This window comes from Macrotis lagotis, chromosome X (assembly GCF_037893015.1).
Source record: "Macrotis lagotis isolate mMagLag1 chromosome X, bilby.v1.9.chrom.fasta, whole genome shotgun sequence".
Lineage (NCBI taxonomy): Eukaryota > Metazoa > Chordata > Mammalia > Peramelemorphia > Peramelidae > Macrotis > Macrotis lagotis.
In genome coordinates, this window is record NC_133666.1 from 686,928,418 (window position 1) to 686,943,848 (window position 15,431).

Genomic DNA, 15,431 nt, shown 5'->3' on the forward strand with positions numbered 1-15,431 from the left:
TACCAGTGAGCACGTTCTGAACGGTGTCATAGTGCAGAAAGCTGTAGGAGGCTCGTGCTGTGGTGGGCTCCTCCTTGGGCAACGTCTCCTTCAGATGAACCTCCAGACCGTTCAAGGATGCCAAGCTACTGTGATACTGGGAAAAGCCAATGGAAAGAATCGAGTGAAATGGCTGGTTAACCTCATTTTGAGTACAGTCACTTACAAGTTTTGTTTTTACACAGTAGTGATTGGTAAACATATGAATCTTTCTGTGGGAGCAAAGAATAACTCCAAAGAGGTTTTTCAGAGATAGAGTGAGCTTGAAAGCCCCCCCTTCTGAGCCAATTACTACCTACAGATGTTTACATAAGGAGCTTCTTAATAGCTCTTTGACAACGTAGGATCTAGTTTTGGAATAAATACAAGGTCCAACTGCTGGACACCAAGCAGATGAATGTGTGCAGGATGGCAGCAGTGGCTTTGGGTGAATTCTGTCTGAAAACAGATGCTCCAAGTGGCTGCTCCAGAGAATCTGCCCTGATGAAGGCTGGGTGCAGAAGGATGGCCAGTGGGGCTGCTCCCACAGTCACTTCCCATAAAGTCAGGGAGATGAGAATGAATGGCATGATATGTGGGTCTTTAATGGGCCTGCAGAGATTTCACAGCTTGATTGTTCGTCTGACTGTTTTCTCAACAGCTGTGTGGGAGAATTAAATGTAGCGTGTGTGGTGACTTGGACAGAGTAATCATGGAAGTGGATGTGAAGATTCTTAAATCTACTTTTTTTAGTATCTTGGGATCACCATTTTTTTCCCATTGAAACCATCTATCATGGAGATCAACCACTTATGATTTGCTCGAGACAATCTTGTTTTGTATCTATCTTTTTTTATTTATGTATCAGATGCTAAATGAACTCCATCTATAACCCTGGTTAATTAAATGATAAGGCCCACCTTGTCGTAAGAAGCCAGGTCCTCCACTGTAGCCCTCGATACCACCGGGGGACCAATAGATAGCCTGCTGTTTGAACCAAGGCATGTTATTGCTATGAAAAAGCAAACCCATGAAGAATGCCTTCCCAGGGCAGCTTCTGAACTACAAGGGACATGGCACTGAATCTCCTCTCAAATCAAAGGCCAGTTCCTCCATAGAAGAGACAGGAGAACATTTGCATGCATGGACATATACTAACATATGCTGGGAGGTACATAAAACAAGTATTTTTATCCCCATTTTACAGTTAAGGAAACCAAGGCTCAAAGACAACTAGTGATATGCCCAGGACTCAGCCAACAGATGCTGGAGGTGACACTTAACCCCAGAAATGCTGACTCCCAGTCAAGATCTCTTGCTACGATAACACATTGAGATGGTGATATCATCTGACAGAAGGACCTCTGTCTTTCTACGTAACATCTGTGCATCATATATGCACTTGTGGAAAAGCATCAATGCCATGGAAGGCTGTTTCCTCTAACCCTTCTGAGCTCACATTAAGTTCAGTAACAGCTCAGGGCTTGGGTTGGGGTAGGTCATGGCAGCTCCATGTTGCCCTCTGGTGCTGTCTGGCTCCACTGCAGCCTTTTCCCTGAAGCCCACCTGGCCACCTTTATTTCTCTTTCACACCCAGCATTTGTTGAAAGATTTTTCACACTCAAAGAGGATAAAGACTGGACAGTTGAGAACAACAGAACTCTGGGGGAGAGGGTGAAAAAACCAATGAGAAACTTTCCAAGGTAGGAACAATCACAGGCTCATCATTTGTCATTTAAGACAATTACCTAAGAACTGGGTTTCCTAGCCAGCAGTCTGGGAAGGATTAGTGGGGACACTTTAGATGCAGGACCCCAAACCAGGAGGCATAAACAAAATTACACAACACCACAACCAAGAGGAAGATCCAGCTCTTCCCCACCCTTCTGAGCAACTGACTAGCCCACAGCCCACGGTGACCAGCCCACAGCCCACGGTGACCAGCCCACAGGAACTAGACCACAGTATAGCCCACGGTGACAATCACAGTGACTAGTCCACGGTGATTAGCCCACAGGGACAAACCCAGAGTGAGTAGCCCACAATGACAAGCCCACAGTGACTAGCCCATAGTGTAGCTCACAGTGACAAATCCCTGGTGACTAGCCTTGACTAAGTCTTAATGACCAGCCCATGTCACCAAATTCCCATATTTCAAGGAAGACCCAACACCAATAAAATAAGGCCCTTGCCCCAGGTGGCACACAGAATTGGGTGACCTTTTACATGCTGGGCCTTAATTTGGGGGGAAAGGGTTGCCAAGACAAGACATAGATAAATCATAAAAATTCAGATCCAAAACCATTATGCTTTCTCTATCTTCCACTGCTATTGATCTCACCCTCAGGGATTTAACTGCTATCATTCTAGGAACTGAATCTGCTCTACAACCCTGCTCTCCCTGTTTGCAGTTTCTGTGTTGTTTCTCACTACACATTAGGCCCTAAGAGGTGCTTCCAATGTCCTTGAGCCAACACCCAAGTCCAAAAGCCCAAGGCTCTTCATCTTCACTAAGATTTCCAGAACTGTCATCAGGACTTCAGAGAGTGATCCATGCACAGAGCCACTGCTACCCACGGAGAGTGAGCTCCATCTGTGTTAGCTTGTTCCTGGAGGCGAGCAGAGGATCGGCAGAGAAGAAGCTGTCTCTTTTCCATGGGATTTGTACAGAGAAGGGCTCCTGCAGCCTCCCTCCCATCTATGCAGCAAGGTGACTTGCCTGTTTCCAAAGGGTCACAAGCTTTGCATGCTAATCAGCAAGGCTTAGAATAATATAGATTTAAGAACAAAAACAAGGCAGGCCCCAGGACACCACTCACCCTGCAGCGATCTCGACTTGCAGATTCTTGATGCCACCACACTCTCTACCAGTGAAAGGAGGCTGTTACTATGGCAACTGACATCTTCCACAAAGTCCTACACCCCAGAGGCCTCAAGGATGAAAGAGCCCCATCGGTCAATGTATCATCCCAGTCGTACAACCATTTCCGAGGGGAGGAAGTGTTTAATGCCTAATGGTGATCAGTCTGGCCAGGCTGATACCAAGATGGGCAGACCACCCCTGCTTCTCCCACAATTTACAAGATCATAAGCCGTTGGACCTGCCAAGTCCTGGTACTGGGGCAGTGGGAGGGAGGCCAACTTCCCTGCCAAGTGTCAGCTTCACATGCAAACAGTGTTTTAGAGAAGCCCGTGACTGATGACCTTCCTGAGAAACAAGGAGAATCAGTCTTTGCCGGGGTGCCTCCTACCGCCTAGAGGGCCCATCAACAACAGCTGTGGGCAGGCCCCTTATCCTCCAGGTACAATAGGGGATACCTGCATTACACCCCCTTGGACTGAAAGGACAAAGGGAAATGAGGCTCTACTAGAGGGAGTTACCCTAGATTTCCAGGGGGAATCTACAGGGCCTGGTCCCTTGGCCTTGGAGTCACAGGAGTTCAAATCCAGCCTCAGGCACTTGGGACTTAATAGCTGTGTGATCTTGGACAGGTCACTTAACCCTGACTACCTCTCATTCAGGGCCATCTCCAGTCAACTTGATTCATATCTGGCCACTGGACACAGATGACTTCAGAGGAGAAAATGAGGCTGGTGACTTAGGACATCCCCCCCACTCAATTCCAAAATGGGTTTAATAACAGAATCAACCTCACAACATTGTGAGACTCCAGTGAGATAATGTTACCTGGCATGTAGTAGATGGCTCTATAAATTATGCCTCCCAACCTCCCACTTACCACATCCTCGATGACTGCCCCATCCTTGAGGAGCGTTTCCTCGGCCAGCAGGGACAAGACCAGACCTTTCACACTGTGAGTGTACAGGTGCATCTTCACTAGCACAGACTGAGGATCCCTCCAAGGGAAGTGTGAGTGGCTTCCATCTGCAGAGAAGTCGCTGCCCTGAGACCCCAGTGAGACAGAATGGCCTTCCAAACTGTGGCCTGGCTTCTGGGGGCTGCCCCCTACTGCAGACTGACTGGAATCCTGGACTTCAGTAGAGGGCTCAGAGCCTGAGAGAGGCGAGGACAATGGGTTGCTTGGCCTGTCAGGGAGGCAGTCTCCTCCAGGAACCCAGACCTGACTGGGACTCCCTCGAATGTCCACACAGAACCCTTTCACAGGGGCCTGTGGGGGACCCTCAGGAGGGAAGCATGTGAGACCACCATGGGATGGAGCCAGGGTCCAGGGTTCTGCCAAGGAGGGGTCCAGAGCAACAACATTCTCCTGGTATGCATCACCACCATCAGAGGCACAAACACTGCGGAAGTTGAAATGCAAAGAGGACACCTCTGTTTCCTGACCTCCCAGAATGGGAAGTGCAGATGGGGAGGCCAAGGACTCATGCTCCCTTTCCTTCCCTGGACTAGTGCCGAGTCCTGGGCCCTGGCTCTTAGCAGGGCTTGGTAATCTTGGTGGTTTGACCCTCTCTGAGTTAGGATGAAACAAATGTCCTGCCTTCTTACATGCCTCTCTGGGGCCATTTGGACAAACTGAGTCACTGTCCTCCTCCTTCACAGGACAGACCTCTTCAGATGCTGAGGAACTCCAGTCCCTTGGAACAGGAGACTCTGATTTCTCTCTGCAGTTGGCTGAAGATGTGGGAGACCTGATAAACAGACAAATGGCAGGGACATTACCAGCTACCAACCGGTCTCAAAGTGCAAATCACTAATTAAGAAACTAAATCATTCTCATGCTAAGTCACTAATAAAAAGGCATCCATCCCTGGGCAAGTGCCCAATTGCAATGGGAAGCAAGGATGTCTGATCCATGTGGAAGAAAACATGACCGGGTCCCACTGTGGGGATGGTTGTCACATGGATACAGTTGTTACTGGTTGCCCTTAACTGAGAGTAGTACAAGGGGATTGAAAAACTAAAGCCCAGGAGCAAATGGGTGGTGCAGTGGATAGAGCACCAGCCCTGGAATTAGGAGGACCTGAATTCAAATCCAACCTTAGACACTTAATGGTTACTTAGCTGTGTGACCTTGGGCAAGCCACTTAACCCCATTGCCTTGCCAACTCCTTCCCCTCAAAAAAAAAAAAAAACCCAAAACAAAAAGAAAAACCTAAAGCCTCAAATATCCCCTTGTCTTATCTGTAGACTGGGGACACTATCAATACTTGTCTTTGCAGGGCTACTATGAGGAAGACACTCAGATAACCTTAAAACCACCGTGCAAATGTGAGTTTTTGTTACTCTGCCCTGGTTAACACAGGATGGTCTCTGGCTTTGGAATCAGAATTAACAGAAGGGCTTTGAAGTTTAGCACTGCAAGTCTGGCTAAGAAACCCAGCACTTACCCCACCTGGGAGGCGGGCTGCCCACACGGGGTGGACATTTTATCAGAGCTCATATGGATTTTAGCCTGTTCTGAACTTCCCACCTTGTCATCCATTCCACTGGAAAATCACGAAGGTTAACAGCCTCATCTTTGGTTAGGAAAACTGGGGTAATCTGGACATTGGCCGGCAGTGCACATCCTAGAATTGCAAATTAAATAAAGAGTGATCACATGCAGAATACCTGTTGGGGGGCTGAGGGTATTCTTCCTTCACAATAAAACCTTAAGAGCCAAACTTGGAATGAGCGTCCATCCTACACTGCAAAGTACAGGTCAACAGCCACCGAACTGCTGTGTGCATGGAACCAAAGAGCAGAAAAGGGAAGAGGAGGGAGAGGCCTGGCTAGGGGATCAGCACACAGCATCTGGGAAGGAGACAGTTATGGGAAGGCGAGGAAGCCTGGGATGGGGTGGGGTGGGAATGAGGAGATGCTGAACCCCTTCTAGACCCTGACCTATAAACCCTAGTTTGAGGTAGAAGCAGCCCCCTCAAGCAGGCATGCACCAGCCTCTGCCCTCAGGCATACTCCAAAGACCTGGGAGCAGAACTGTCTCTGGAAACTGGCTGGACACTCAGAATAACTGAGTTAAGGAGGTTTGTAAACATAGATTTAAAAGTCTTGGCTTGAAACTCGAGTTCAGAAAGCAGGATTTAGAAAAATACTTGTCTTTAAGAGGCCTTCTTTCATCTGTTTCCACCACCTTGTGACCAGATGCAGTGGACATATGGGAATGCACAAAGATTCACTTCTGTTGCTCAGTCATGAAAGCCAAACATGATTCTTTGGGGGGGCAGCAGGAGAGCCTGCCATTTTCAAGCTGTTGTAAAGGATCGGAGCACTTACCGAGTTCCTGAAGGGCGTCCCCTCCTGCAGGTAGACTCTGAAAAGAAACATATCGGCTAGCTCTCCTTTCTCTCTAAGTTGGGGCCTGACCTGACCATCAGGAATCCACCGCACCATCTGGTCACAAAATTCAACTGTGCACAGAGAGTCCATCTATCGTCAAAACCGAGAGCAAAGCAGATGGGACAGAAGCTTCTCCAAGCTGCTCCGCCAGCAGCATGGCAGGCGCTGGGCAAGGAGAGCCACCATGGGCCAGGGGGCAGTGCCTGCTATCTGCCTTCTTTGACAAGTAAGTCCAAACCCAAAGAGCTGAAGCTCTCTGGGCTGCAATCAGACTCCAAGTTCTCCATTATGTTATGAAAAATTCTCACCTAGAAATTCGACTTTTGGATACAGGCCCCATGTAAGTGTTAGGGCAACAAAAGACCTGCAGACGTCCCAGCTTCTCATTCAAGCAATCAATAATCTAGCCTGACAACACTTCTCTCTAGTAAAGCAAAAAAAAAAAATCTTTTATTGGGACAAAAAGTCTCAAAATAGGTCAGAGCTAAAAAGAACCTTGGGACTCATTCTGCCTGCTTCTGTTGGTTTGTGGGTAGGAAAACCAAGGCCCAGAGAGACCTTACCAAGGCCCCATGGTAACCAAGTCAATGGTGAAAGCTCGGGTGTCCTGAGAGCAGGCCTGCATACAGGCCACTAGGTCACCCACTTCGCTCCATTAGGCTACCCTGCTTCGCACTCTGAGGAAAGAGTAAATCTGTTTCAGATGTGGATCCTTTTTGCAAATCTGCTTTTGATCTTTGTCTGTATTAACTCTAAGAAAGCAGCTATCAAAACTTCCTGCTTGTTTCCACATCCCATTCTGGGTCCCTTCTTCCATGAGTGGCTGTTTCAAACTGTGTTATTTCTTACAAGTTTCAGGCAGACTGATGGACAGATTGATTTTGCTTCCTTCTGTCAGCCTCCCCTAACCCAGGCCCTTCTAGGTTTCCTGGATGCCTCTCAATTTGTCATTTCTTATAATGTAATATTCCACCCCACTCACATACCACGAATGACTAAGCCATGTGCAATCACTGGACAGGTGAGTTGGCTATCACATAGCATGTTGCTATGGACATGCTAGTTTTCATGATGAAAGAATAAGAGGAAAAAGAAATATAGGTAAACTGACCTCTTGTTTTTAGCACTTGTCCTTCAGCTCTCCTTACCCTACCTCAAACTACCCAAACAGCAGGCAGGTGTTCTGGGTCTTCCTCTAAACTGCAAAGGCTTTTATATTAAAGATTAACTTTTCTTCAAATAGAAGAACATTCTCATGAAAAATCAAACTCCTAAGTCTTGATGATGTAAAGAACCAACCAACCAAGGCCACCATACAGACACGTATAGTACATAGAGACATGAATTGGTTACATGGAAAGATCACTTGAGTCGATAAAATTCAGCTCAAATTCCAGCGCTAGTAATTACTAGTTGGGTGCCTGCCCTCAGATAAATCACTTTGCTCCTTGGAGCCTCACCTGGTTCATCGGTAAAATGAGGGTGCCGGGGTATCGTCTTATAAACTTGCCAGTCCTCCAGGACTGTGGCTTAGTGAGACTGTCTTTCAGTTGCTCTAGTGACTTTACTCCTGAGAAACATGATGTGAACAGAGGGTGGCCATGGGCCAAGAGTGGGGAGTGCACTGTTTGAAATGACACAAGGAATAACCTGAAGGAACCCCTAGAGTTCCAGAGGATGAAGCTGATTATCCAACCATGATTTGTGGGTAAATTTTTCATTCTGCATTAATCACTCTAGGTAAAAAGAGAAGGCCTAGGCAGCCCAAACAGCTCACCCTACTATACCTTGTTAGGAGATGATGCTTGATGGAGAAGGACCTTGGCAGTGAGGGAAGGCGGCAGCTGGGTACTAACAATCCTAAGAGGGCAACACACAAACAGAAACAATAATGAGTAATCAGGACTAGGCAGGGTCCTTACAATCCCTCTCAGCAAGGACAGTGGCAAGAATGGCAGGCAGAATTCTCTACCTGCTCAGGTCCTTAGAAATCAGGAGGCCTGAGGAACAGCCCCCAAAGCCAGGATGGCACACACTCCAAAATCCTTTCTCCAGCTACAGGGAGGATGCACTCAGTAAGCTTAGTTAGGCCAAAGGACCCTATCATGGTAACCCGTCTCTTGCTAGAGAAGCCCCTCCAATCCAGGTCTCCAGACTCCCTCTCCTCCTTCCTAACTCAGAATCATCCTACAAGCCTACAAATCATCCTTCTGCCTCCCAAAGTCCACTCTCACTCCACTGACCCATCACATAGGTCACCTTACTCTGCGTTTTGGAATCCTTTTACTCTTCTCCACAAATTTTCTTACAATTTGTTGTTGTTCAGTCATGTCTGACTCTTCAAGACTCCCCAGATCGTAATGTGCCAGACCTTTCTATCCTCCACTACCTCTACAAGTCTGTCCAAGCTCATGTTGTTACCATGACACTATCTCCATCTCATCTTCTGCTGACCCTTTCTTCTTTTGCTTTCAATCTTTCCCAACACCAGGGTCTTTTCTGATGAGTCCCATTCTTCTAATCTGGTCAAAATATTTCAGCTTTAGTATTTGATATTTCAGAAAACAATCTGAATTAATTTAAGACTTCACTCTTTACTGTCCAAAAGATTCTCAAAAGTTTTCTCCAGCATCACAATTTGAAAGCATTGATTCTGTGGTGCTCCTCATAGCCATTCAATGCTATTGGAAAAACTGTAGCTTGGACTGTATAAGGCTTTGTAGGCAAGGTGATGCTCTGCTCTTTAGTATGCTGTCCAGATTTGCCATAGATTTTCTTCCAAGGAACAAGTTTCTCTTAATTTAATGGCTGCAGTTGCTGTTCGCAGTAGTCCTTGAGCCCAGAGATATAAAATTTGACCCTACTTCAATTCTTCTCCCTCTATTTTCCACTTTCTCCAGCATCCTCTACCCTCTCCCTAGTCTTGCTATTGTCAACTACCAACTTCTAGGTGATTGTCTTGCCTTTTCCTGACAGTTGCTTGCTATTCTGACCCTACTCATCCCACTTAACAACCTGACCCCTCAGTTCCTCAACCTTTGTAAGTCCACTTACTTTCTCCATCCCACTGTGGACACACACTGAGAGTCACAGACGCTCTCAGAAATGGACTGTCTCCAAGATCTACAACCTTGGAATTTTACTTTCAGATCATAATTTCTTTTCCTTCCAAATTTCCACTTTCCCACATACTCAACCTCCTCTTAGTTCTTATCACAGTCTCCTGTCCTAGGAACTAACTCCTTAAGAGGGTTCAAGTTATTTGAAAGTTTTTCTTTTCATGGAACCCCAGGCTGCCTTTCTAGACCTTCCCACTCCTGGCCATGCCCAGGGAACCAAGAGAAATAAGGATGGCTCCACATCAAACATTTGAAGACAATGATCACCCCCATCACAGGTCTCGTCCTCTCCCATTGTAGTGGTCCCCCATGGTACGCTCTCACCTCTTCTTCATTCTGGTACTGTCTTCTGGACACTGTCCAGCTTGTCAATGACTTTTAAACATGCTACTTAGGACTGAACTGGGGGGACTGGACCCCACCTCTCTTCTCTCAGCCTAAAAGAGCCTTAGATTCCCTTGGCTGCTGGTCTCTTAGTGCGCTTGTCTTCCACTTAAATCCCTAGATCTATCACATGGATCGATGTCTACACATATCTACCTCATCTTGCACTCAAGAAGTAAACAGTGGATGAGATGATGGACGGAACCTAGTTAAGTCCCACAACAATGACAACTGAGTCCCCTACAAATACACTTCCTCCAATTTGAATTTGACTCACCGGGCTGCCAGCCATCCTGATTTTTTCTTTCCTGGCACAGTAATTGCAGGTAATGTGACATCCTATTTCAGGAGAAAACTGAAGCCATCCACTGCGTGCCCCCTTCTTCCCAATTCTACAATTCCCCTTCTTTCTATGCCATTCCCCATTCCCATCTCCTTCACTCTGGGTCTCTGAGGAAGAGAGGGTCCTTTTCCTGCCCAGACCACGATTTCTGCTTGGGCCCCTGACTCCATTCTCTTCCATCAATGCTTGCTAATTGAACAAATTCTACAAATATTGCCCTTTACTCAAGTTCCCCCTCTCATTTTCCTTCTCTCCATTTCAAATGGCTGTTTCTCTACTGCCAACAAACACATCAAGGCATTCCCAATCCTTCAAGAACTTGTCAGTGACCTCCACCCAAGCTATCATCCTATACCTTTTCCTAGTGCGGCCCATCAGTACCCCAAATTCTACCATGTCCCAAACTAAACTCGTGATCTTCTCTACCTATCCCTGCCCCATGGTGAAACTGCTAGAGAGTTCCCATTTCTATTAAGGGCACCCTCATCCTATAAATCGCCTAGTTAGGCAACACTGGAGTCTTTCTTCTCCTCTCATCTCTCCAATCCCAGCCCTGCTTTGAGTCCATCAGTAGCCAAATCTTGTTCATTCTATCCCACCCCCCTCCCACACATTAGCCTCCTCTCCATACACATGATTATCCTCATTCTCCACTTTGTCACAATAATCAGCCTAGAGAATGGATCTGACCTTAGTGGACTCCCCCACCTGAGATTTGTGCTGCAACCCCCCCTTCAGACTTATTTCCACCATGTCCCTTTTTCAGGGAAACTGTCCCAGCTGCTGGTCCCCAAACCTGCCATCACCCCAGCAGGCTCCAGCTTTTTCACAAACTCTACCAGAAGCTAGAATGCAGCCCTCCTTCTTGGCTCTGCTTCTTTCAGTCATTTTTTCCCTTCAGATCTCAGATGCAGTGGCTGATGCAGCTTCTACAGGAAGCCTTCCTGGTAGCCCCTGACCTGCAGCCACCAAGGGTGCACCCTCAAGAGAGGGTGGTTTTGTAGTCCAGTCCTAATACTCAGCACCTGCCTTGCAATACTAGAGGCTTAATTTCTAGAATTCAGTGGAAGGGGGGAGGTAATAGAAGAAGCTCTAAATGAATGTTTGGAGTTAGGGTTGATCTTTTAAATGTATCTATCTTGGGAACCAAGATGATGAAGCTGTAAGAAGCAGTTCAACAAGTTTCCTCTCCCCACCAAAACTCTTCAAGAGATCCAGAATATGTTCCAGACAGAATCCATGGGGGAAGAATCCAAGACAAGGCAATTTTTCAGTCCAAATCAGCATCAAGAGGGAAGTCTATAGACCTGGGGTAGGAATGAACTGCCATGTTGAGCAGTTCAGCATCCAGGAACAGGCCCTATCCATGCTAGGGAGCCCATAAAGAGTGTAGGAACAGGTGCCAGTTGGCAGTTCCAAATAAGAGATTCAGAATAGATTGAGAGGGGACCTGGGTCCAAAGTGGCCATCACAAATAAGGAATGGCAGCAAGCCAGAGGCTGTGTAGGGGAAAATCTAGAAGTACAGGATAATGATGTGGTTTTGACACGTCTAATTCTAGCTTTAGTCAAACCTGAGGTTCACAGAAGAATACCCAGGGCAGGAATCCCAGACCCAAGGAAAGCCTACAGTTTTACTACTCTGAACCAGTGGCACTTCCCAGCTGGCAGCAGACTGAGTCTAGTGGAACCCACATCCAGGTCTGAAATGTACCAAAGTCAGGCCAGGGGAGCAGCAATCAGACCATTGTGGGGGCACAGAAAGTTTGTGGGTCTCCAGAGGGAGCTGCCTTTGAGATCCTGAATATGCAACTACCAAGAAAGGAGCAACAGAATAAGCTTCTTCCAAAACTGCAGCAAAGTCCAGTCTTAATTACTACTCAAATAATAACAGAATCTAGTATGTAATAAAAAAGAAAAAAAGAAAAAGAAAATCCCTCCATTAAAAGTTATCTTAGTAAAAGGGACACTGAAGTCATAAATATAGAAGAAATGAAAATTCCAAAATGTCAAAAGCAAAGTCACAAAGAAAAACACTGTATGGGCATAAATTCAACTAGAATTCCTAGAAAAGATCAAGCAAAAAATTTTTAAGATGTTTTAATGAAATGAGCACTAAAGAAAAAATTTGGAAAACAAATTAGTCATGGAAGAAAATGTTGGAAAGGGAATTAACAATGTGGACAAAAACTTGACTCTAGCACAAACTCCCTAAAAATTAGAATGGACTGAACAGAAGTCAATGATTTCATATAGCCATAAGATCAAAACAGAGACAAAAGATTAAGAAAATGTAAGTAAATGCAAGGCACTTCATGACAAAAATGGCTGATCTGGAAACAGAATCACTAAACTACCTGAATGTCACAGACAAAAAGGAGCCTGGCACTCCTGCTTCAAGAAATCTTCAAAGAAAAATGCCCAGATCTCTTAGAACCAGAGGGCAGAGTAGAAACAGAAAGAAACCACAGGGCACCTTCTGGAAGAAGTACCAAAATTTAGACTCTTAGGAGCCTTGTAGCCCAAATCCAAGGATTCAAGGACCAGGATGCCAACCAGGATTACCCATGATTTAGGCATTAATACAATAAAAGAGCAGAGTCTGAAATATTCTACTTCAGAAAGCAAAGGATGCATGTGTGTGTGCACTTACAGCCAAGAATAACTTACCCAACAAAACTGAGTCTAATGCTACAAAGGTTTAAAAAAAAAAAGGACCTTTAATGAAAACAGAGGACATTCCTGATGGAAAGACCAGAGGTGAATAGAAATATAAAAGTTAATAAAAAAAAAGTTAATAAAAAAGTTAATAAAAACATACAGAAGTAAAAACATAGTTAATAAAAACATACAGAAGTAAAAATAAAAGACTAAACAAAAATAATCTAAAAATGCACTAAAAGGTGTTTTTGAGGTGGCAAAGAATAAGAGTCTGGCAGGGATGCCTAAAAATGGTCAAAGAGCTGAACAAGCTATGACACATAAACATGATGGAATCCTACTGTACACCAGAAAGGACGTAAGGAGGTAGTTTCAGGAAATTCTGAGAAGATTCATAGGAACTGATACAAAGTGAAGTGAGAAAAAAGAGGACCATTTATACACTAACAACAAGGTGATAAAGACAAATAACTCTAAAAGAATTAGGACCTCTGATTAGTGTAATGACCACCAACAATTGCAGATGACTAATGCTAAAATATGCTGCCTGCCTCCAGAGAGAAATGAAGGATTCAAGAGGACAGAATAAGACATTTTTTGGACGTGGCTAATGCGGAAATTTATTGTGTTTGCTATCATATGTTTGTAATAAAAATTTTGTTTTTCTTTCATTCTTAACTGGGAGAGAGAGGAAGTAAGGAGTTAGAGTAGAAAGAAAAAAAGGTTTTTATTGATTGAAAAAGTTAATTATGATTAAAAAAACAAATTCATCTTTCTTAACTGAACAGAGAAAAAGCCCATCCCTTCCTTCCCATAATCCCCTCTGGCTTTACAGAACAGGAGCATCTTCTGTTTGCAAGCCACACTGATGCCCAAAGGACCAGAGACTGGCTCACCCTCACAAGAGCCCAGCCAGGTGGGAGCTATGGGCACAGGGCTCAGGGCCAGGCCGAGCTCTGAAGCATGACCACTGCAGTAAAAAGGACGGGGAGATAGGTTACTCACAGGCCCTGATAGAGGATGCAGCCAGCCAGAATGTGAGGGTGCCGCTGGCAGGTTTGCAAAATGAGGGCAGCTTTGAGTAAGAGGAGGGGCTCCACCTGTGGGGGAAAAAAGAGAAGACTTTAACCTGGACAAGGTGGAGGGAAGGAAGTTGCTGGTAGTGCCTAGCTCTAGAAAGGCGTGCTCCATGGTCAGATGGCAGCGATGCTCTGGTCTGGTCTGTCTTTCCACACTCCAAGTGCTGATGTCACAAATCGCAGCCATGAGGACAGGCCTGGGGGCTAAAAGGAGTGGCAGGCCGCAGCCCTCCAGACTGTCCCCAGCACAGGGTAAATGCGGGGTCTAGAATGGGCCTCTCGCCTCAGCTTGCCTGCCAAGTACCTTGAATTGCCCTTCAGCAAGAATGGTAAGTGGTCTCTGATGCTTGCAATGGAGCTAAAAAGGTCTTGGGCCTCCTGCACACTCAGCCCCACCCAAGCTCCCATCCACCCCTTCATCCCTCTGGCTGCACTCACTCGCTCACTGTCTAGATTTCTCTGCCCTTAGGACACCCTGCGAAGGTTCCCACCCTGCCAGGCGCAACCCTGCCCGCCCTCTGGCACCTTTTCTTCTTGGGTAAGGATGTTAAACCCATCAGACAAGCTGCCTGCTAGCCACCTTCCTTTTTTGGAGCAGTGTCCTAGAAATGTCATTAATTCATCAGTGCTATATGTATAAATGAAACCAAAACTCTGGGTTTGGTCCCCATATGGTTCCTTTCTTTTGCCCAGTCACAAACTGAGGCATCTCTCAAACCCATGGGGACATTTTTTTTTTTTTAACAAAAAAGAGGGCAGGTGGCTTTGTGAGGTGGGTGCTGTGTAAATCCACCATCAGGGCTGAAAACTAATTAATGGCAGCCAACCAATCAAGAAGTGTTTGTCAGTGCCCATGAACTGGGCTCTGTGGAAGCCATGGATGGGCACCACTACCTGGAGAAGCATGGAAGCCGATAATAGAGGAAGCTTGTCGATGCTCTCCTCTGGCGACCTTCAGGAACTTGTTTTAATGGAAAATAAACCCCTTTGTTTCTCTTGGTTGCCTTTCCAAAGACATAATGTTCACTAACATCAAAAATGTTGAGAAGCATCAAGCGTGGGAGTCCAGGCCAGCTGCCTGTCCAGCCCACATTGTGCCTACTCTCATGGCAAAGAGAATATTTCCTAATCAAAAGTAGGGGGGTTCTGCCGCCTCTCTTCCCCATCTCACCTTGCAGTCTTGCCTTTTTTTATCCTGATTGTGGCTAAATATTTACTGTCAGCTCTAAGTAGTAGAGAAGTGGACAACACTGGCAGGGGAAGGAAGCTTTCTGATCCCCCAAACCCAACACCCCTAATGTGACAGGACTAGAAAAGACAGAGGCTGCCCATGCAACTCACCCTCGAGCACATGTGGGGACACAGAGGCTTTTATAACTTTACACTAAAGGCCTATGTTGCTGGTAGAGAAAAGTTGTCTTGGGAACTCCTGCCCAGATGTAGATCACTACCTGGACTTGGAGTCAGAGAGAGACCCAGGGTCAAAGCTAGCCTTAGACATTGATTAGCTATGTGACCCTGGACACATCATATCATCTCAATCTGCCTCAGTCTCCTCATCTATAAAAT

General features: G+C 46.0%; 1 protein-coding gene across 5 annotated transcripts in view; it reads right to left on the reverse strand.

The window, feature by feature from the left end:
* The window catches only part of HPS4 (HPS4 biogenesis of lysosomal organelles complex 3 subunit 2), a 33,116-nt gene that overhangs the window by 10,115 nt on the left and 7,570 nt on the right, over nt 1–15,431 (reverse strand). For 4 of the 5 annotated variants that reach the window (XM_074206173.1, XM_074206176.1, XM_074206175.1 and 1 more), the window contains exons 7-12: nt 13,789–13,883; nt 8,065–8,137; nt 6,215–6,251; nt 5,412–5,508; nt 3,759–4,629; nt 4–136 (exon numbers count right to left, since the gene is read on the reverse strand). In XM_074206173.1, coding sequence (XP_074062274.1) covers nt 4–136; nt 3,759–4,629; nt 5,412–5,508; nt 6,215–6,251; nt 8,065–8,137; nt 13,789–13,883 — 1,306 coding nt within the window. The other variant, XM_074206177.1, reaches the window with a different exon arrangement.